The 22,876-nt window shown below is 36.3% G+C and overlaps 1 protein-coding gene across 6 annotated transcripts in view; it reads right to left on the bottom strand.

Annotated features, from left to right (window-relative positions):
• The window catches only part of INPP4B (inositol polyphosphate-4-phosphatase type II B), a 694,433-nt gene that overhangs the window by 129,492 nt on the left and 542,065 nt on the right, over positions 1–22,876 (bottom strand). For all 6 annotated transcript variants that reach the window (XM_047798897.1, XM_047798899.1, XM_047798894.1 and 3 more), the window contains one exon: positions 13,334–13,442. In XM_047798897.1, the coding sequence (XP_047654853.1) occupies positions 13,334–13,442 (109 nt within the window). The remainder of the gene's footprint in view (positions 1–13,333; positions 13,443–22,876) is intronic.

Genomic DNA, 22,876 nt, shown 5'->3' with positions numbered 1-22,876 from the left:
AGTAGGAGGGGCAAAGGGTTTTACAAAGACATGTCTCTTACTCTACAACTAAATAAAAAAGAGAGATAGAAACCCAAGCTATACTAAAGGAAATAGGACTCTGCCTGTATCTCTACTACTCTAAGTAAACTTATTATCCTTTCCTAAACATTCACGGGTACATGTCTTCTGTGTATACAAAATTTCATGTTTTCTTGCAAGTACATTTTATATACATCTCTAGATACCTCATAATCCACAAACTAACTGAAATGACTACAGAGTGTTCTGGTTTAGTGATGCAGAATAGCTTGCTTATTCGTTCATTCTAGATGTTTCTAATATTTTATTGTTATGAATAAAATCTATGCACATCTGATATATTTACTTTTTTCCTTTATTATTTTTATTAAACATACATTTCTAAATAAGTGGTTTTCCTGAGGTCTATTCAGGAGGGCTGTAGATAACACACCAATAAGGGTAGTGTTTCAGAAATATTTTTACTGACGACTATACAGTAGCAGATTAAAATAGTAACTGATCTGAGTACAAATCGCCACATCAATTCATGTGTTCTTTTATATAGTGCAGATAATTTAATTTGAAAATTATATTCAAATCCATATTTGAATATAAAGGCCCAGAAAGAGCTGAAGGGACCAATTTTTTGTTTTGTTTTGTTTTTTAATTTCTATCTAGTAGGTAGCAAAATCAACTCCTAGAAAGGTCATCCATAAATTAACATCATTCATTTATTGAGAGCATATGCATTTTGTGTTGAAAATCTGCTGAGTGAGGATGAATGTAGAAGAACTTGGGAGTGGCCAAAGAAGTCAGATTTTCCAGCTCTGTCATTAGCTATATAGGCGATTCGGTCTCTGAAACTCAATATGCCCACTGATAAGATAAATAGAGGAATTTGTGATCTCTGACCCTCCTTGTGAGTTCTTAAGATCTAAAAGATTCTTTAATGAAAACCCAATCTTCTTTTCATATTGAATACAGACAATTATTTTATTAAGGAAGCAATGTAAACAAATGGTGTATTTCCTGTCATCCTTCTCATATTGCCCTTGTCCTTCAGCTGGTTATGTTAACCAAAAATCTAAGAGTCCTGCAACCCTGCCCAGACTCCCTCGATTCCTCATCCAGTTGGATTTTAAGTCCTGTAAAAGTATCCTTAAATTTTCTCAGCTCCATAGTCACCCATTTCTCCTCACCAGCACTATTAAAAGAGTCTAATTGTTTGCTCTTCTCTTCTTAGGTCCCTCTACATAGCAACTCAAAATGTAAATCTGACCATGTTAATCCCCAGACAAAGTCCTGTCCCCTTAGCCTCTGCAGTGAGGAGGTCCACCCTACCCAGGTGTGCTGCACAAAAGCCCAGGGGTCTTCCTTGGCACCTCTGGATTTTCACCTCCCACTCCAAACACATACACAGAATCCAAACAATTGCCAAGTCCTTTAAAATATCTCTGTAACAGATCCTCTTCTTTTCCTTTGTGCTTAAATCACGCTAAGCCAAGCCATCCTTCTCTGACAGAATCATTGCAATGACTATTTATTCACACAAGCCTCTTGACAGGGAAGAGGGCACTGGAATAGTTCAGGCAAAGTTCCATCTTATTTATTTATTTATTTATTTATTTATTTATTTATTTATTTTTGTGTTTTTTAGGGCCGCACCTGCAGCATATGGAGGTTCCCAGGCTGGGGGTCGAATCAGAGCTGTAGCCACTGACCTACGCTATAGCCACAGCAATGCCAGATCTGAGTCACATCTGTGACCTACACCACAGCTCATGATAACGCTGGATCCTTAACCCACTGAGTGAGGCCAGGGATCAAACCTGCATTCTCATGGATGCTAGCCAGATTTGTTTCCACTGAGCCACGACGGGAATGCCAAGATCCCATCTTATAAAGAATTTGGAATGACACTATTCTTTTCATGTCACACAAGCCAATTGTGTGATTTTTCCCATGACATTGATACCACGTATACATTTTTTCTTGTTAGTACTTTCATTATAATCTTGCAAAGAATGAGATATTCTAGAGTTAGTTTCTAAAGCTCTGAAAAATATAGTATTTCAAAATTTTCTGGCAATTTATTTGTAAATGACTTTCTTTTCTACTATTTATTCCCTTTAGAGTGATGGATAGTAATTATCTAAGCTAACAGAGATTTAAATAACATGCTGGAAACTACTCAGCATTTAATCAAGTACACAAGTTATTCCTCAGATTAAATGCATACTAGTCAAGATGACATAACTGTGTCATGGTTTCAAACATTTTTTTTAGTTTATGGTGAAGAAGAAATGCAACTCCTGATTTACAGAAAATAAGTTCTCAAGCCATATTTACTATTCATATTTCGATGTTTAAGTAAGCAGAAAAAAATTTCTTTCTGTAATTTGTTTAACAGATTTCATGTTTGATCATTTAAGTCCTAATATTCCTAATATTTCTATTGATTAACATTTCTTCTGAGATAAAACCAGGAGTCATATCTTAAATAACTGTGTGAAATTAAAACATTTAACTGTAAAGTCAAATTATCTAAATTGTTTTCCTGAGAAAGTGACAACATAACTTATTATGTCTTTCCTCCAAACCTCAACACTGTAACCATTCTTTCCAACCACCTAGTAATTTCAATAGAAATCGGCCACATCCATAAGGCAGTAAGGAAACTGAAGGAAACTGAAACTCAGTGATTTTCGGACATCACAGTTAAGATGATGTGTTTTATCATTTCAGACACTACTCTCTTTACCAAATTTGTTATCAATGACAGTGCTAGGATCATTTAGCAAACATCTTTGTGTTTACAATTAAAGTCATTTTCTTTGAAGGACAGATTTAATTTTTAAGAAGTTTGAACTGTTTACAGTGCTTCTTGTCTAAGCTTTAGATCACACTTCGCTTCACAAGCTTTGGGTAGGTGATTGGGAGACAGTTGCCAACTGTACTACTGTACTACTGATACTGAATCAGATTTTAGGTTGTCTATTTTTATGAAAATCATCACCATTCCTCTTTCAGAACACACATGCAAGTATGCTTTTTCTTCCTAGCGAGGCACAGACACAAGCATTCTAATAGCTGACAAATGGCTGTTTGAAAGCCTACAAGATATTTTCCATAAATGCTCCTATGTTTCTATCACCTAATTCAGACACAATGATCTCTTCAGGCAGAGTAATTTGTTCTTCCTTCTACACCTAAGACAGGCAATGCTTTCATGTTTTTCACTCACTCCATCATATACTTTTTCATTCAACAGGCATTTCTCAAGTTACTTCCTGGGGATACAGACACAGTCCACGCCCCTAGAGTACACACAGTCTAGAAGGGAAGACAAAATCAGGCATGTTTGTACTCAGGAGGCTTAAAGCAGATGTGGCCTCACCAAGGACTCAGAGAAGACTTTGAGGAAAAATGGAAACTGAAGGACTTTGGTCTTGTCCACCATGGAGGGTGGTGTGAGATGAGGAGATGATGGTATGGGTGGTAAAAGATGAAGCTGGAAAAGAAAGCAGGGCCAGACAACACATGAATATGTTATTCACCTTGTGCTTTATTCTCCAGGGAAGAGGCAGCTATGAAACATTTACAGGAGTTCCCGTCGTGGCGCAGTGGTTAACGAATCCGACTAGGAACCATGAGGTTGCGGGTTCGGTCCCTGGCCTTGCTCAGTGGGTTGACGATCCGGCGTTGCCGTGAGCTCTGGTGTAGGTTGCAGACGCGGCTCGGATCTTGCGTTGCTGTGGCTCTGGCATAGGCCGGTGGCTACGGCTCCGATTCAACCCCTAGCCTGGGAATCTCCATGTGCCACGGGAGCGGCCCAAGAAATAGCAAAAAAAAAAAAAAGTTTACAATTACGAAATCACAAGTTTACACTTGCCTTTTAGAACTACTATTTCAACTAGGATGAGGAAAACAGGTTAGATGAAGCCAGCCGGGAAGATGGAGAGTGATTAAGAATATGGCAGAGGAACATTTAAAAGATGGTGATCCTAGAGTCCCTAGCGGCCTAGTGGTTAAGGATCTGGTATTGTCCCTGCTGCAGCACGAGTTTGATCCCTGGCCCAGGAATTTCTGTATGCTGAAGGCACGGTCAAAAAAAAGGATATTGATCCTTTGGATTTAGGAATATCCTAAATCACAATTCATTATTGGAAATGAATAACTTCCTGAGAAATAAGAAGATAGAAATGACAGAATTGATTTTTGGTGGGGGGAGGAGGGGAGTAGAAGCAAGGGAAGAAAAGTAGCTAAGGATTTTCAGGTTTCTAATTAAACATCTAGATGAATGGTGGTGTCAGTTAAGAAAAACAATTCCCAAGAAGTCTGAGGATAAGGGGGTGAGAGATGACTGAATATGTTGACTTTGAGGTGTCTGGATGATACCATCAACATGATGTTGTCTGAAAATACATATTTGAATCTCATGAGCCAGGCCTGTGCTTATCCAGAGATGATATATGAGGCCCAGCACTCAAGAATATGTGGGCAATTATGCATCTTATGCCCACTGATACAACTTTTTTTGAAAGGTAATATGGCAGAATCTCTAAAATGCAACCACTTCAGCTAAGAAATTTCATTTGTAGGAATTTTGTCAAAAAGAAACACAAATCTGTAGAACCATAAGACTAAGGGTGTCCCTTCCAAACATAGAGAATTATAACAAAAATTAGAAACAATCCAAATGTCCATCAATATTGTGTTGTTCAAATAATTATGCTACACATTCAACTGAGAAAATCCTACTTAGCTTTTAAGAAAAAAATGAGATCTATGTATATTGAAATTAAAGACTGCCAGAACATTGAGTGAAACAACCTTGTTTGCCTATTTTACATAAATATAGGAGGGCTTATATCTATTAAGCCCTCATTATGCGCCAGGTACCATTATAAATGCTTGGTGTATATGAAGTCATCAAATCTTCAGAACAGCCCTATGAGACGAGCAATATTATTTCTGTGTTACAAATGAAGAAACTATGGTAAGAGGGGTGAGGTAATTTGACTAATGTCACAATAGCAGTAAGTGCCCAAGCCAGGATTCAAGTCCATGTGGGGAGCAGAGTCTATGAGTTAATCTGAGATGAAAGTTTCTGCCTTGACCCAGAACGGAGGGAAGAAAATTTACACTGAGTAATGGGAAAGTCAAAAACATTACAATCTCATGATCTGAGTTTGTGGAATGAGTCATGATCACTGAAAATTCAAATAGTTGGATACTTAGAAGAAATACCACCAGGAAAACACATTAAGCTCTTGAGACAGATTGACTCTGGGGAAAGAAAATGGAAAAGACAGACTTTTCACTTTATGTGCTTCTTTATTCTTTGAATGTATGTGCTACAAGCAAATATTATTTTTTGTGTGTGTGTAGTTAAAAGGAGAATGAAGAAGAAAAACTGCATTCCAAATTCACTTAGGATCATATGCAACTTAGCAGAAATCCTTTCATTCTCTTGTATTGCATTCAGTTCAATGCTTTGCAAATGTCATGATTTAGTTTGTACAGTATGCCCAAACCTCAGCAGGACTGCTGAATTCAAATATTTTATCCTCTCCTGACTCCAAGGTATAGGTGTGTAAGAGCTAAAAATAAAACCCATCTACTCTTGAAGATTTGTTTTTTTGTTTGTTTGCTAGTTTTTTTGTCTTCTCTAGGGCTGCACCCATGGTATGTGGAGGTTCCCAGGTTAGGGGTCTAATCGAAGCTGTAGCCGCTGGCCTACACCACTGCCATAGCAATGCCAGATCGGAGCTGCATCTGCGACCTACACCACAGCTAAGACAATGCCAGATCCTTAACCCACTGAGCAAGGCCAGGGATCGAGCCTGCAACCTCATGGTTCCTAGTCAGATTTGTTAACCACTGAGCCACAACAGGAACTCTGAAGATTTGTTATTACACACGGGAGGCTGCATATAGGAAAATGGACATGGATGAGAAAAGCCTGGTACACAGTTTTGGCAGATCTAGCTTGTATTTGCTCAAATATGTACTGAGTTGAAAGCTAAGTGGCTGAGGAGAAACTGACTCACTGGAAGAAGAAAATATTTACCACTGAGGAATTAAGTTATAATCAACACAAAAATTAAATTGTTATCTTCTTGAAAATGACATTTTGTCAACTAGGGGACACTGTTCAAAAGAAAAAAAAAGGAATAGATAGGGCTTTTCTTTACACTTATTCTTATTTCCATAGGGTCTGTTTGATTTCATTTTGCTTTAAAAAATATTTTTTGGTGCTATAAAATGTTTCTTTCCAAAACTGAACAAACAATATTTGAAAGTGAACAGGAGATGAGTTTTAGCTGTAACCTGTAAGACAGATATCTTTAAATATACTAGCTTAGGTGTACTGTGCATGACTTCCAAAACCCAAACACACATAAGTATTTTTAAATGAATAGCATGCAACTTATGTACTTTGAGAATTAGTCATTTTAAGCTACTTTAAAATTTTAGTTTAATACAGGGAAAAAATGAAGACATAGATTATGTGGAAAAATAAACTTGAAGAGACTTTACCAATATGCCCCCAGGAACTATCTTGTTGAGGAGAGAAATTATGGGTGATTTTAATCTCCTTCATTTGACTTTTCTATATTTGCCAATAAAGATATTTGCTAAATTGGAAAATTATCAATAGCAAATATTATTAAATATATATATATATATCACTAAAATAAATCAAAAATATTTTAAAGACATAAGACATAGTACATAGATTTATGTAGTTATGGTCTGAGACTCTAAGCTGTTCTGCTAGTGAGTGACAAGCTAAATTTCTGAGCAAAATCCAGAGGTCAAGGTAGAGACAGAGAAGAAGCTCCAAATAGGAGAAAAAAACATTGGCTCTCAAATCACAGATGTCACAATAAGCTTTCAAAGAATATGTCTGAATCCCTCATTCCCTTTCATAAAAAGAAACATGAATCTTTTTCTTAAGCATGGAAGTGAAGGATTTGAAACAAACATCGTTGTCACTACTGTCTAGTCTACTCATATGTGACTGGAGAAAATACCAAATGGATAGAGTTGGAAAACTGACGGTTTTGCTTAGACATCTCAGCTTCATAGCACTAAAGGAAAATGTTAATTTATGCTTTAACCCCTCCCCCATTAAGCAATGGTTAGGGATTCTATCTGATGAATGTATTTCAAAAGTAGTGGTATGATTTTACATCCAGTTCTCTCACTTCTGGTTCATTGGAGCCCTGCCACACTTTAGGCTACAGAAAACTTCCTTCCCTGATGGTATTTCTCATTTTACCCAAGAAACCTCCTATTTATAACAGAGAATAGGAATACATCTACTCATATTTCTCCTTACAATAGTAAGGAAATTTTTTCTTAGAAATTGTATAATCATTGTGATTGTAGAACCACTGCTCTCATAAAAAGTAAGACTGGTTTGCTGACCTCTTTGTATTCTTGTTTTATTTTCCTTTGGAAAATTTCCCCCCAACTCTAGTACAGACTCAAGCTGTCACAGCCTCAAGGGCCGCTTACAGCTTTCTATCAATAAAGTTTTAGTTTGCTTCCTACTGACTTTTCCAAATGATACATTTTCTCTCTTCCATTTGAAACTGTGGGGTAGTCAGTGTTGACTATGGGCCTTGGAGTAGAGTCTAGGGATGGGGAAGTGGAGGAAAAATCATGACAGATACTCAAGGCAGGCACTGGACATTAGGATCTCTTGTATGGAGTTAGCTCTGACCTCATTCCTAATGAATACGAAGATCATAGAGAATTTATATTCTCCAAGAGTGAACACTGTGCCTCATTGGCTTGGCTTCTTCTTGAGAAAGGCCCTTGGTTTTCATGAGATGCCTTATTATCTTAATGAAACGGCAGTGCTTTTAAAAGGTCTCATGTTCCTGCTGAGTGAAAGTTCTCGCTGAATCTGAGGTTCCTGCGGAAGTTGGAAATGATCAAAGCAGGCAAAACATGTGTTGTCATGGTGGTCTTTCACTTTCTTTTAAATATTACTGGCAGTAAAGAACCGATTCCTAATTTGAGGGAGGAATCCACAAGGTTCCAAAGAGCACCTAGATAAATCACTGACTCCAGGAACATGTACGTATTTGATGAGCATGCGAATACATGGGTTACAAACATCCTGATTTGGGTTTTTTTAAATCATATATGTGAGTAATTAGGGTTTTTGGCTCTCCTAGAAAAGTCGATATTTAAAATTTGAAAAGCCCTATAATATGCTTGGTTTTGTTCATTCACATGATTCAGGCCCAAGTTTTCTTAAATCAAAATTCTTAACAGCTTTATTCTCATCTTTGGTCCCATTTTGCAACTATTTTTTTTGGGGGGGGTCTTTTCTAGGGTCACACTCGCAGCATATGGAGGTTCCCAGGCTAGAGGTCTAATCGGAGCTGTAGCTTCCCACCTATGCCACAGCCACAGCAATGCGGGATTCTCAACCCATTGAGCGAGGCCAGGGATCGAACCCGCAACCTCACGGTTCCTAGTCGGATTTGTTAACCACTGAGCCATGACAGGAACTCCCATTTTGCAACTATTTAATGAGTTTGGGATTCTTCAAAGAAAAATTCCCAGGAAGCTAGAAAAGTAAGGTTTTTCTTCTTCATTGCAACAGATATTCCTTTACACAGATTTTCTTTCCTCCTAATAACTACTAATGGATGTTCTATACATTTTGAAGTCTAACTCATCTGTGCCACCATCCCTATTTCTGTTCTCCACACCCTTCACCTGTCTTCTCCCATCACTACTCACTTACATCTATATCAGCAGGTCTCAATCCTAGCCACACACTAGCTTCACCGGGAGGTTTTCAAAACCCACCAATGCCTGGGCTCCATTCCCAGGTCTTTCACTTAATATGTCTGAGTGATATCCTGGTATAAAGAAAAAATGTTAAAGCTCCAAAGGTGATTCTAATGTGCAGCCAAGGTTGAGCACCTCTGCTTTATATAATATTGACCTTATTGCATTATGATTATTTGTGAAACTTTATCTCCCACTGGTGTTTTCAGCACTTTAGGTCAGAGATTACATCTGATGCTTACGAATTCCAGTGCCTGCTGAATTTGATCTACGGAACACTTGTATACGATGTACTCTTTGGAACACCCCAGAAAATCCAAAAATTCAAGAAAACGTCATCTATTACTCAAACTGTTACAGAAATATCAGCCTGGAATAAACCTAGTACACCATAACTGTGACCTAGTAAACCTGTAAGGTGAGTAGGAATAAAATTTTAGGATAAAGAGTCGAATCAACTTGAGGCATCAGGAAGACATAATGGGGAAGGCAGAATCTTAGGATGGATCATGTGCAGAATTTTCAGTAGGATTATGTGTATGGTTTTGATAGAAAGAAATGGAAAATAGTGGGGAGATAAAAATAGAAGAATTTCTTGTGAAAGAGAACAGAGTAAGGAAAGGGGAAGAGGTGGAAAAGTAAAATCCACTAAGGAAACACTTTGTACAGCGTTAAGAAACGACTACCTAAGACAGAGGTAATGAAGGGAGAAAATCAGTGGGGTGAAGTCATGGAGGATTTGAGCCTCCACTGAATGAGCATGAACTTTTTGAAAGTTTCTGAACAAAGAGTAATGAGCTGAGACATTTGCGCTTTAAAAAAAAAAAATCAATCTTCGTAATTAATTATCTTGTAGTCTTTAAAATACTTTTTTATGTGATCTGAATTACATTATATGAATACCATAAGCAAGCCTTTCTTATGTTAAAAAGCTTTTCATTATGTGGTCAATGTATTCATCAAAAAATAGATCACTCAGGAACAGACACATAAATTACATCTGTTCCCAGATGACAGAATTTCATTGGCCTAGCTGAGAAAATCAAAGTCAGAGAGTAGTAACAATGACTGTGGTAGTTCTCCTAAAAACTGATCTGAAAGACTTGGCTGTCTTTTTTGAGGGAGGGCGGGGGGGTATCAAAAGAAAAAAAGAGGCAAAGAAAATTTCCTTCACGTAATGTGATTCTCTGTCTTACCAAATGTAAATGAGAAGTCATTTCATAGAGTCACATTTACTTCTCTATTACTGCTTTTGACTGACAAATGCGATCTTTGTCACTGAAAAAAGCCTGCAGAAAATAACTTGATTAGTGTGCTATGACTTTAGTCTTGAGGCTCAGGTTGATAGACAAGCTGATAATATGCTCATGTGTGTATTGTCTCCATAAGCCATATTTGTCCCATACCCTACAGAGAGTACCTTTAAGAGTGACGCAAAGGTATTGTTTTAACTTTAACAGGTTGTATTTCATTAAGAAAGTTATCAATAAAGCAATGGAATCTTCAACATACATGAAAATCCTAAGACAAATCAACGCTTACAAGCATTGGATATATTTTTTTATTTTAAATTTGATTCTAGAGCTGTGAGTGTGTACATGTGTGTATGTGTGTACGTGTGTGTGTTTATATGTACATAAACATCCCAGTGAGGAGTGAAAAACAGTGAATAATTCAGATTTCATGAAGATATGTAAAACTCAAGAAATATTAATTAGGGCCTAAACGTTTAACTTAACACTCATCTTTGCCAGGAGTGTTTAATAATATTTTATGAAATTATAGGGCTAGGTTCCATGTTTCACATACCAATGCGCTGTATGCTCAAGTAGAGTCTGTGAACCCTGTGGAGAGTTTTTAGTTTTCTAATCGTGTTAGGTACTTTAATAAGTGACTGAGAAAAACAAATTGTGAATTCTCAAGGCAGAGACTACCCATCCAAAGTTGGAATAAAAACAATCTATTTTACTTTTCCTACTAATGACACACGCATGCACAACCACTCTGGACAAAACACATAAATCTTTTATCAGAAGATTCTAAGGGGTAGAGAAAGGAAGGCAGATGAGCTAGAAGCCTTAGGACTTGAAAATGACATCACAATGAGGTCCATGTTTTGTTGTTGCTTTGTTTTGTTTTTTTCCTTGCCTCCTATATATCACAACTTGTGTTCAGGGAAACCTTCAATGCAGCAAAACACCAAAGAAGATGGCACTCAAGAAAAATCAAAAGGCTAGTAAAATGGTCGTCCAACGGAACAGAAAACTTTTAACCATACCTGCCGGTTCTGGTGATGAATATCACAGAAACAGAGGTGTCCCCTCCACTCAAAGGATGATGCATCAGGGGGTCGATGGGGAAACCTCCCTCCCCAGTAAAGCCATAGGCAGAAAACTATGTTTCACTCCTATTCTCACTTCAGCAAAGGGATAGCATCCCTTTCCCCATGGGGTCTGTCATGAACCACCTTCAACCTCTATAAACCAAATAGGAGATGTCCCTCCCCTCTGAGCCCCTAGGTGGCACTCTGACATCCACTCCTTGTTGCAATAATAAGGCACAGAACAACTTTCTGCAGCAGAAGGGGCTAGGGGGAGGGTGTGGCTACTAAGAGATAACCCATGGAGTTTCCATGTGGTAACGGAGCAGTTATTTATGATGATTATGGGTGATGTTACTCTAGTCTCCACCTGTGATACAGGCTCATAGAACTATGTACCCAGCAACCTCCCCCAAAAAAATCAAAAACAAAAAAGTGGAGAAATCTTAATAAGAACTGTAGGGGAGTTAACATGTTGTACCAGTACAAAATCAATTTCTTTAAAATAAGAAAGAAAGAAAAATGTAGGTAATATGTAGGTATATGCATTATAAGTACATACATTTATATAACAGTATATCAGCTACACAATTTAACTTTTTTTAGTCCTTTTTTTCCTGAACATCTGGACACGTAACATTGAGTAACAAAGGTTACGTGATAAACGCCATAAAACTTAAAAAAAGGTTCTGGTTTTGCCACTCAGATTTTCTAATATTACTAAACCAACTATGACTGAGCAATAAATATTTTCCCCTAAGTTTTAAAATTTTGAGTTCTTAATCCAAGAAGAGTAGCTACTTGAAATGGAAAAGTTACTCTTCACACCTGGATAACACTCTTCATGAATTACATAAGTATAGTCATAATCAGAAGGTATTAAAGAATAAACTCAATTGGTTGGTATGTGCAGGATAAACTACTGATGCAGTATTTAGAAGTAGCTAAAAACAAACAAAAAGCTGAGGAAGTATATTAAAATGATAAATAACAGAGATAATAATGCTTTGGGGTTTGTGCCCTGCCTTTTCCCTAAATTTTCTCTTTTAATCTCATCACTTAAGTGATAGAGTTCTACATCATGGCTCTTTTTCAAATGGCATAATTAAATGAGAGGGCAGTTAAGTGTCTTTGCCTCAGGCCACAGTGGAAATTGCTAGTAGGGTCAGAGTCATAAATTAGGACTTATGTTCTCCATTAAGTGTCTTTAGCTTCACAGTTAAATTTGACTATGCTTTCAGCTATATCTCTCTCTGAACCCCATTCCATTGAAAGAGCAATAGTTGATACCAGAATACTATTTTTTAATAGCATGGCTTCTAGAAAAATTTTCTGCTGGCAGAGTGCTACTCTATAAGCAATATGCTTAGTTATCTCAGTCATTTCATTTATTATCATTTAATTTCTCCTCAAGTATTTTTTTTTAAGTCAACAACTTTACTTTCCTAAATGGGCTGGAGACATCAAGAACTATTTATTGACAGAAAACCATAATTTGAAAAGAGACACACACCCCAATGTTCTTTGCAGCATTGTGTACAATAGCCAAGACATGAAAGAAACCCAAATGTCCATCAACGGCAGATTGGGTAAGAAGATGTAATTTATACATACAGTGGAATATTTTTCAGTCAACGACAACAAAAAAAATGGAAAATGCTATTGGCAGCAATATAGATGGACATAGAAATGATCATACTAAGTGAAGTAAGTCAGACAAAGGCAAATAGATCACTAATATGTAGAATCTAATAAAAATGATACAAAATAACTAACAAAAGTGAAATAGACTCAAAGATTTTGAATTCAAATTTATGGTTACCAAAGGAGAAATGTAGGAGGGGATAAATTAGCGGGTTGGGATTGGCATATACACACACTACTATACAAAAAAATAGGTAACAAGGACCTACTATATAGCACAAGGTAATTTACTCAATACTCTGCCATAACCTACTTGGGAAAAGAATCTGGAATGGAATGGATATATGTATATGAATAACTGATCCACTACACTGTACATCTGAAGCTAACACAACATTGTAAGTCAACTTATACGCCACTAAATTTTAATTAAGATTAAAGAAAAAAAAGAACTATTCATTGTGACAGACCAAGCTTCTCTACTCTAACCTTGTATACAAATTTCTCCGAAGGGAAAAATCATTACTGCATCCTGACATCACTTACTTTCTTCTTTCGGTTTCAAATCTATGGAGTAGTTTCCGAAGACCACCATTCTTAAATCCCTGAAAATGGGCAGCTGGGGCTCCCACAGTGATGACATCGTAGAGAGCATCTGGAACAGGAATGGACAAAGACATGAACACTTTGCAAACATTTATCTCCAGCATGATGTTTGCATTGTGGCATATACACTGCGGGAAGTTTGCGAAATCTTTAATTTTGCAGGAATAACTACGAACTCACATCTCAAGGGGGCCAGAAGAGCTAATCAATCTTTCTAAAAGCCACCTGTGCACCTAAACAAGTTATAATATTTCCTTGATTTATGACTACATCTTAATTATACGCTACTGTGTAGAACAGTTTGTTCTCTCATTCTTCTGTATACTTACTGAGATAACATGTTAATTGGTCTTTTGTGTATTTTACTTTATTGAGTTTTACATCATTTAATTTGCAATCATATTGAAATTCAACAATAATGAACAGTCTTTCTACCAAAACTTACAGAGAAAAAATGAAAACATTAATGCACTTTGACTCAAGGGCAGAATAGCACTAATGCACTTTAAAAAAAAATCTGTAGAGTAGTTTCCTGCCTGTGTATACCAGATTTTACACACTTTTGAATACATGCAATTGAATTCTGCAATTTCCTTAGGTGACATAGAAAGAATATACAAAATGTCACTTGATCTATTTTCCAGTGAGATACTTTGTTTTTTTTAATAAAAATCCATACATTTAAATTGAAATTCAATCCTTTGATCTTGAAAACCATCAAGTTTGATACATACTGAGTTTACTGCTTCAAAACATCCCATCATTTTTACATTCTAATGAAAAGTATCCCCATAAGAAGGAAGGCAGATTGAATGCCCTCTTGTTAAACTATATTTTATTTGAGAAACCTAATTTCATAGTAGATCTTTTTCAAATTGATTTTGGTATTGACATTTTGGTTGTTTTTCAGGTCTCATTTACAGGGAAAACAAATTATTTTATTAGCTTCAGGTAAACACCATAACTTCTTTATATTGGTTCAATCCAAATGCATCTGAAACGGTTTTTTTTCTTTTAATGACATATGTCTTCAAGTGAAAGACTTCAGCAGCACTCAGAGAAATCAAAGTCCCAAAACACAGAGAAATACAACCCAAGCCAAACCATCAGTGAGGCAGATACTGAACAACCACTTAATGGATTGCTGGAGTGGTGATCACTTGACATTTTAAGAAGTAACTAATCAACTAGGGGTCATCTTTTCTTAATATAGCAGCATATTAGCCATGTGTGAAATGTTCATATTTCTTAGTCCAGGGGATTTTAACCTAGGGCTAAGAAAAGGGTTTTAAGGTGTCCATGAGTGGATGTGAATTGTATTGGTGCACCTGTTCTACTTCATGAAAAGGGGTCACAGCCTTCTCAAAAGGTCATGAGATCACCCCAAAGTTACCAACACTCAATTTTAGTCCAGCTTCATTTATCTGACAAGAAACCCAAGGACCTTGAGAAGTTATCTACTTTGTCTCAAATCCACAAAGCCTTGTTACCCAAGGACTTCTGACTTCTAATCCAGGGTTGGAAAATCAATAGTTTAAGTTACTGACTGGATCCTGAATCCATGTCTCTGGATCCCAGCTCTTTCACTTATAAGTTGTGTTACATAAATGTTCCATTCTGTTTTCTATTTACAAGCTCATCCCTTTGAGGGTTCTACCACTATGTTTCTACCAAAGCCTATAAAATACCCATCTCTGGCTAGTTCGACCTCTTCCACAGTAAATAATTATTCATAACTGTCTTATAAACATCTCAGAGTGTCAACCAGCAATTAAGCTGAACTTGTTCTGACATTTCCAACCTGCTCTTCCTCTCTGGTTTCCTGTGTCCATGCAGATACTTCAGTCTTATAAGTTTTCCAAAGTAAAGTCTTCAAGATCTCAAGCTCATTTTTAATTTCTTTCTCTCCAACACTATATCTGTTCAATTCTAACAACTCTGCTACCAAAATTTTATTCTCTCTTATCCATGTTAATCATCTTTATCTTAATTCTGATCCTTCTCCTTGCTTGCCAGGATTCCTATAGCCTTTTCAATCTTAGCCTCTCTGCATCCTCTGTGCAGTGGATCACTTCTTTATGGAGGACCATTCAATCCCTCTGCCCCAACACAGCCTTTGATACCTATATCCCTCTTTTCAGATAGTTCAAATATTAGTAGAACAACATTCAAATGCCTCGGCATCATATATGTCTTAAGTGCTCAACAAATGTCAATAAATAAATGAAAAATATTTTGAGGGTCAACTCAGTTTATCATATTTGTCTTCAGATCTTTCAGGGAATTCTATTCTTAACTGAAGAATAAAAATTTTAGATAGGTTATCTAAAAACAAATATATTAGAATCTGGAGACACACACACATATGTGTGTATATATATATATATACACACACACACACACATACTTATCTGTATAGATATATGTGTGTGTGTATACTTACATATATATATATATATATATATCTCCAGCGGATGGAATAAATATGTATCCATTCATGGATCACAGTCTATAAATTAACAGAGCTTATAATTATTACATGCAAAAGGATGAAACTAGACCTTCAGGGCATGCGCAAAGATCAACTTAAAAAGAATTGAGGATTTAAACATAAAACCTAAAAACTGTAAAACTCCTAGAAAGAAAACATAGGAAAGCATTCACATGAAATTGGTCTTAACAATGATTTCACAGAAATGACACAAAAAGCACAAACAATGTAAACAAAAATAAACAAGTGGAACAAAATCAAATTGAAAGGAAACAACCAGCAGAGTGAAAAGGAAATACACAAAATTAGGGGAAAAATATTTTCAAACCATATATCTGAAAAGAGGCTAACTTCTAAAATATGTAAAGAACACCTATAACTCAATAGTAAAAGAAAAAAATTAATAACCTGCTTAAAAATGAGCTAATAACATTTCACTAAAGAAGATATACAAATGGCCAAGAGGGATATGAAAAAATGCTAAATGTTATTAATCATCATGAAAATGCAAATGAAACCCATAATGAGTTATCACTTCGCATTTGTAAGGATGGCTATCATCATAAAACAAAAGACAACAAATGTTGGCCATAATGTGGATAAATTGGAACCCTTGTATACTTGTGGTTGGAATGTAACATGATGCAGCTGCTATGAAGGACAGCACAGAGGTTTCCCAAAAGACTAAAGATAGAACTATCAGGGAGTTCCTGTTGTGGCAGTGGTTAACGAATCCGACTAGGAACCATGAGGTTGCGGGTTCGGTCCCTGCCCTTGCTCAGTGGGTTGAGGATCCGGCGTTGCCGTGAGCTGTGGTGTAGGTCACAGACAGGGCTTGGATCCCGAGTTGCTGTGGCTCTGGCAGTGGCCGGCGGCTACAGCTCCAATTAGACCCCTAGCCTGGAAACCTCCATATGCTGTGGGAAGTGGCCCTAGAAAAGGCAAAAAGACCAAAAATAAATAAATAAATAAATAAATAAATAAAAATAGAACTATCAGATGATCTAGCAGTCCCACTTCTGGGTATTTATACAAAAGAACTGAAACCCATATCTCAAAGAGATATTATCACTCCTGTGTTCATTGCAGCACTAATCACAATAGCCAAGGCATGGAAACAACATATATGCCACCTGCAGGTAAATGGATAAAGAAAAAATACGCTGTATACATACAATGGGAAACTATTCAGTCTTAAAAACATGGCAATTCTGAAATATCTGACAATATAGATAAACCTTGAGGATATTATGCTAAGGGAAATAGGCCAGTCACAGAAATATTTCATGATTCCACTTATATGAGATATCTAAAACACTGAAATTCACAGAATCAGAGAGTGGAATAGTGATTTCCAGAGGCTGGAGTGAAGAGGAGGAAAGGTGAGCTCACTAATCAAAAGGATGTAAAGTTTCAGTAAAGCAAAAGGAATAAGCTTTGGAAACTGCTCTCCAACATCATACCCAGAGTTAACAATAATGTATTGTATGATTAACAATTTGTCAAGAGGGTAGATCTTGTGTTAAACATTCTTATCACATAAAATAAAAATCAAAAGAGCTTACAATTAATTGCTATCAAGGTTGCCACAGAATTTGAATTAAATTTTAACATGCTGTCTAAAACAGGAAGAAATAGAGAATTCCTTTAAAAACAACTCACCTCTCCTGAAAAATTAACTACGTGAGGAGGTGGATTAGTTAATGAGCTTGACTGCAGTCCTCAATCACTATGTATATGCCTATCAAAACATCATGTTGTACACTTTATATATGATTTTTATTTAAAAATAAACATTAGGAGTTCCCTGGTAGATCAGTGGGTTAAGGATATGGCATTTTCATTGCCGTGGCTATGGTCACTGCTGTGTGAAGGGTTTTATCCCTGACCCGGGAACTTCTGCATGCTGTGGGCACAGCCAAAAAAAACAACAAAACAAAACAAAACAAAAAACTACAACAATCTTACTGCTCTTTGAATATTTTTCACTTTAAGTTTTAACATAATTTTAGATTTCTGGAATAGTCGCAAAATTAGAATAGAATTCTGTATACTCTGCACTTAAGAACAGAGTTAATATCTTGCATAGCCATAGACTAAGTACCCAAACTAAGAAATTAATCTTGTGCTATACCATTAAATAAAGTAGATATATAGTCAGATCATTTTTCGCTAATGCCCTTTACTGTTTTTTATAATCCAATCCAGGATTTACCTTTCATTTAGCCATCATGTAGTCTCCTCCAATACGTGATAGTTTCTCAGTCTTTTGCTTTGACCTTGACACTTTTGAAAAGTATTGGTCAGTTATTTTGTAGAATGTCTCTCAGTTTGGGTCTGCCTTATGTTTTCTCATGATTAGACAGAAGTTCTGCACTACTGAGAAGGATACTATGCAGGTGCTTATGCCCTTCTCAGCACGTGGTATCAGGAATAGGTTAAGCTGATATATATTACTTGATATTAACCATCCTGTGTTGGTCAAGGTGATGTCTGCCATTACCTACAGTTGATTCTTCGCTGTAAAGTTCCTAAACATTTGGAGGGCCCTATTTTAAGACTATGCAAATATCCTCTTTCTATTTAAACTTGCACCCATCAATTTTAGCATTCATTTGGCATTCAATTGGTGATTTTCCATTTCCCTCATTCCTTCTACATTTATTAAATGGAATTCTTCTGGGAGGAACAGTTGACCCTTTTCTTCATTCATTTATTTATTCAATCATTTATTAACATCAATATAGGCTCATGGGTACTTTGTTCTTTGATACATAATCCATCCCTAGCTTTATGTTTAAGTTGTTCTAGCTTTGCCCACCAGGAGTTCTTCCAGGTTGGCTCTAATGCCATTTATTATGCTCCAGTTTTTTTCTGTTTTTTTTTTCTTTTTTGTTTGTTTGTTTTTTGAACACTTTCCTTTCTAGAGCCACAAAACACCCCATACTCATATTTTTTCCTGCCTCAGCCTTGGAATCAACCAGTTTTCCAAGGAACTCTAGTCATTTTTATTGGAGAATGGTGTTCAGAAATCAAATACTAGGAGCGGTTATGCTCATTGCTACTGCTTTCAATTCCTTTCAGTAGCTGGAGCTAGAAAATACATGTATATATACTAACTTGTGCACACAGATCTATATTTATCCTTCTAATTATTGATCTATCTATACTAACAACAACAACAAAACTATGAGTCCATACTGTTACCTCTGACTTCAATTCAGCATCACAAAATTAGTTCTAACCTTCCTTCTTTATTTCTAATTTTCTCATTGACATAGAGAAACTTGACTTTCTTTAACTATATATTTACATAGTTGGTCAACTCTAGTAAAAAAACAAAATAACTTCAGAATTGTTAATCCATACCTCTGTAAGAAACAAATTTACTAGTAAATGTACAATATTTGTATCCTCTTTTTATTTACCCACTGAATATCCAGTCCTTTACAAAGTTTACATAATCCAAGTCCTTTCTTTCCCATCTTTTCAATAAATAATCATTTTTATAATTTCCTTTACCATTTACTATCATTTTAAAGAAGACAGTAAAAGTAAGTTAATCAAAGCAGATTGGATAAATGAAATTCTATGGAAAACTTACATAATAATCAGTAGCACAAGAATCATGCTTTCAAACAAAGAAGAAGAGACAGGGAACTAACTTTCTACCATAATTATATGTTCTCAGTGGTGAAGGTAACAAGAAGTAAATTACAGAGGCATTCCCCAAATATTCTTCAATTTTGGACTTCATAGAATACAGTTCAAATAGGCAAGTAGAAAATAGTATTGCTCTGGTTCAGCAGAGCTAGATGGGTAGCACCTTCTCTATATTCCAGAAGCCATGTCTCCCATTTCCCCACCTCCCAAGCCAACTTGATACCCCACTCATATTAAGAGGTTTTCTCTACAGGGACCATAGGTTGAGTTTCTTTCTACATGTAGAAAGAGCAAATAAGGTCTCTCTTTTGCCTTTTCACTTTTATCTGTTGCCTTTTGATTTTAACTACCTGGATTAGATCCATTTCTCAAAAAGCTGGGATTTTATAAGCATATTTTATAGAGGTTCAAAGAGCTTAGGCTTAAAGACTGTTCATTTGAGGTCCAAAGAATTGCTCTGAGGTGTTAACTCCTCAACACTGATAACTGTGATACTGTGATTTATAACTTGATCTTCATCACATTTTCTGGCACAGAGTTCCCCAAACCCTTGGAGTTTCCTAAGTGTTGAGAGCCACAAAGGTAGTCTTTTGTTAGGTTAATGAGTGCATCCTGGACTGCACCAAGGATGGGGCTGGTTACCAGTGAATCTAACCATGAGATTAGAGGGTTGAAACCTTCAGTTCTCTCTTCCTTGACTTCCCTAGGGAAGAAGGGCTGAGGACGAGTCCTGCTCCCAACGACCAAGTATTTTATCAATATTGTCTGTGCAATGAAGCCTCCATAAAACCCCAAAGGACAGGGTTTGGAGAGTTTCTAGGTTGTTGAATAGGCAAAGATGCTGGGAGAACTCAGAAACATGAAAGCTTCACTCCCCTTCTCCACACCCTGCCCTGTGCATCTCTTCCATCTGACTCTTCTGAGTTTTATTCTCTTATAATAAACAGGTACTCTAGCGAGTAAATTTTTCCGAGATTTATAAGTTGCTCAAGCAAATTCATCAAACCCAAGGAAGGGGCTGAGGGAATCTCTGATTTATTGCCAGTTGATTGGAATTACAGATAACAACCTGGGTTTTCCGTTGGCATCTGAAGTAGAGGGCGGTCTTGCAGGATTGAGCCCTTTGCCTAGGGAATCCGATGCTATCTCTGGGAAAATGTCAGAACTGGGTTGAACTGTAGGACACCTAGTTGGTGGCTCTGGAGAGTTGGGCAAAATGAGGGGGTGGAGAAACCTCTCCCCCCACACTGGAACTGAACCCACAATCATAAATAACTTAAGAGTGGCTCTAAAGAAAGCAATTAGATAGTAGTGGCTGAGCTCAATTCTCAGAATTAATATGAATTTAAGCCAAAGAAAACTGCTTTGTTTTTTAGCTATTAGCTATCTTTTAGTCCCTTCATCCTTGAATTTCATTTGCAATTACTACAAAATAAAATAGTAGATAGATCTATGTACACCATGGTAATTATTTTCTGGTCTCTTAGTTTAATTAAGAATGGAATATATTTAAAGTACTATGTTCATTCTTGGCTGGAGTAGGTGGACTCTTGTAAATTTACTTAGAATTAGGTACAGTTCATTGTTTTCCTCTAGGAGAAGTCAGATATTAAAAAAAAAGAGTAAATAAAAAATTAAAATTCTAAGATTTTCTGATCGGTGATAGTTGTCTTGCTTAAAAATTTTCCTCATTTTATCCTGCTGTTTAAGTGAGGGTATCTCTATGACATGAATTGACCTTAACTTTCAGATTTTTGGTAGTGAGACCAAAAATAAAAAATCAAGGTGAACATTTTATCTTACAGAAAAGTTAAGCAAAATCAGTGCAAAGTCCTTTTTTCTTTGTTAAAAATACCATCTGTACATCTTCTTTCTTTGATATTTTATGCTTCAAAAATTCCTTGGCTTTGTGAAAATAGCAGAGTCCACCATCTTAGGAAAGTGGAGTTCAAGTGGTTGAGCCTCATCAAGCTAAAGATACCAGATTGGTCTGAAATTTAATAATAGGTCTGCCTCACAACCTTTTAAAAGCCATTTAATAATAGAAATGAGATAATAAGTCTATTTTTTTCCCAGAAGATCTCTTTAAAATTCCTACAACTATAAAAATAGTGTGATAAAAAAAAAATGTAGACACGCTGATCTCATTTCAAGGAACAATTTAAGCATCATTCCTGACTTCAAAATGGCCTAGAAAATGACTTCAACATTAATCACAAGACAATAGGGAATTTTAAGGGAAATCTGTTTGAAAATAGTCCAAGCAAGTTGGCATCAATGTTAAACACATCTAGAAGGTAATTACATTTCATTGACGAGGTCATACATAGGAACTCTTGAGATAACAGAAATCAGGGAGCTCGAAATAGTTCCTCTTGTTTCCTGCTTCCCTCTGTGTAGCGATTAGAAGGTTACAGGGATAGAGAAGTTAGCTGACTCATCCATAGTTATGCAGTAAATCCTAACCAAACTTGCACCTGATTCTAACTGTGGCTTTATGATATAATAGAAGAGGTTCTTTCTTTCTCTCTTTCCTTCTTCTTCCCTTCCTTCCTTCCCCTTTCTTTCTTCTCGATATATTATAATATGCTGCTATATATAAATAAAACATATAACTTAAAGTACTATCACAAGAATCCATAATGTATAATATTCACAACTGATAAAATTTACTGAGGTATACTGGAGAGGGAACTTTTCTTCTTTTTAAAAATTATTTTATTTTATTTTATTTTTATTTTTAAGGAGGCCCCTGCAGCATATGGAAGTTCTTGGGCTGGGGTCTAACTAGAACTGCAGCTGTAGGCGTACGCCAGCAGCCACAGCAACGCCAGATCCAAGCTGCATCTGTGACCTACCCCACAGCTTGAGGCAATGCTAAATCCTTAACCCACTGAGTGAGGCCAGAGATTAAACCTCCATCCTCACACCGTAGGGTTCTTAATCCACTGAGCCACAATGGGAACTCTGGAACTTTTCTTCTTAATTTCAGGGATTTGAGTTATTTTTGTCACCACTAAGATCTCTATTGTGGTGGGTATTCTGTTTGTTGAATTTAAGTAATGAATGAGAATGAAAAATTAACTTAATGGGTCTAGGGGTACATGAAGTTAAATGGAGGTTATTGCATTTGTCAGTATGAGACATGACAATATTAGTTCTGCTCAGTTACTTATTTCAAGAACTAAAAACAAGAGCCTTATATTTGGTGAATCTGCTGGCTATTGTTTGCAAAACTGTCTCTCCAAATATAGGAAGCATATTAATCAAATGTGGAAAGAAGCAATTTACTAATAGTAAGAATGAAAATAAATGTAGACTATATCTAA

The sequence above is a fragment of the Phacochoerus africanus genome, chromosome 10 (assembly GCF_016906955.1).
Source record: "Phacochoerus africanus isolate WHEZ1 chromosome 10, ROS_Pafr_v1, whole genome shotgun sequence".
Classification (NCBI taxonomy): Eukaryota; Metazoa; Chordata; class Mammalia; order Artiodactyla; family Suidae; genus Phacochoerus; species Phacochoerus africanus.
This window is presented reverse-complemented; position numbering and strand designations above follow the sequence as displayed.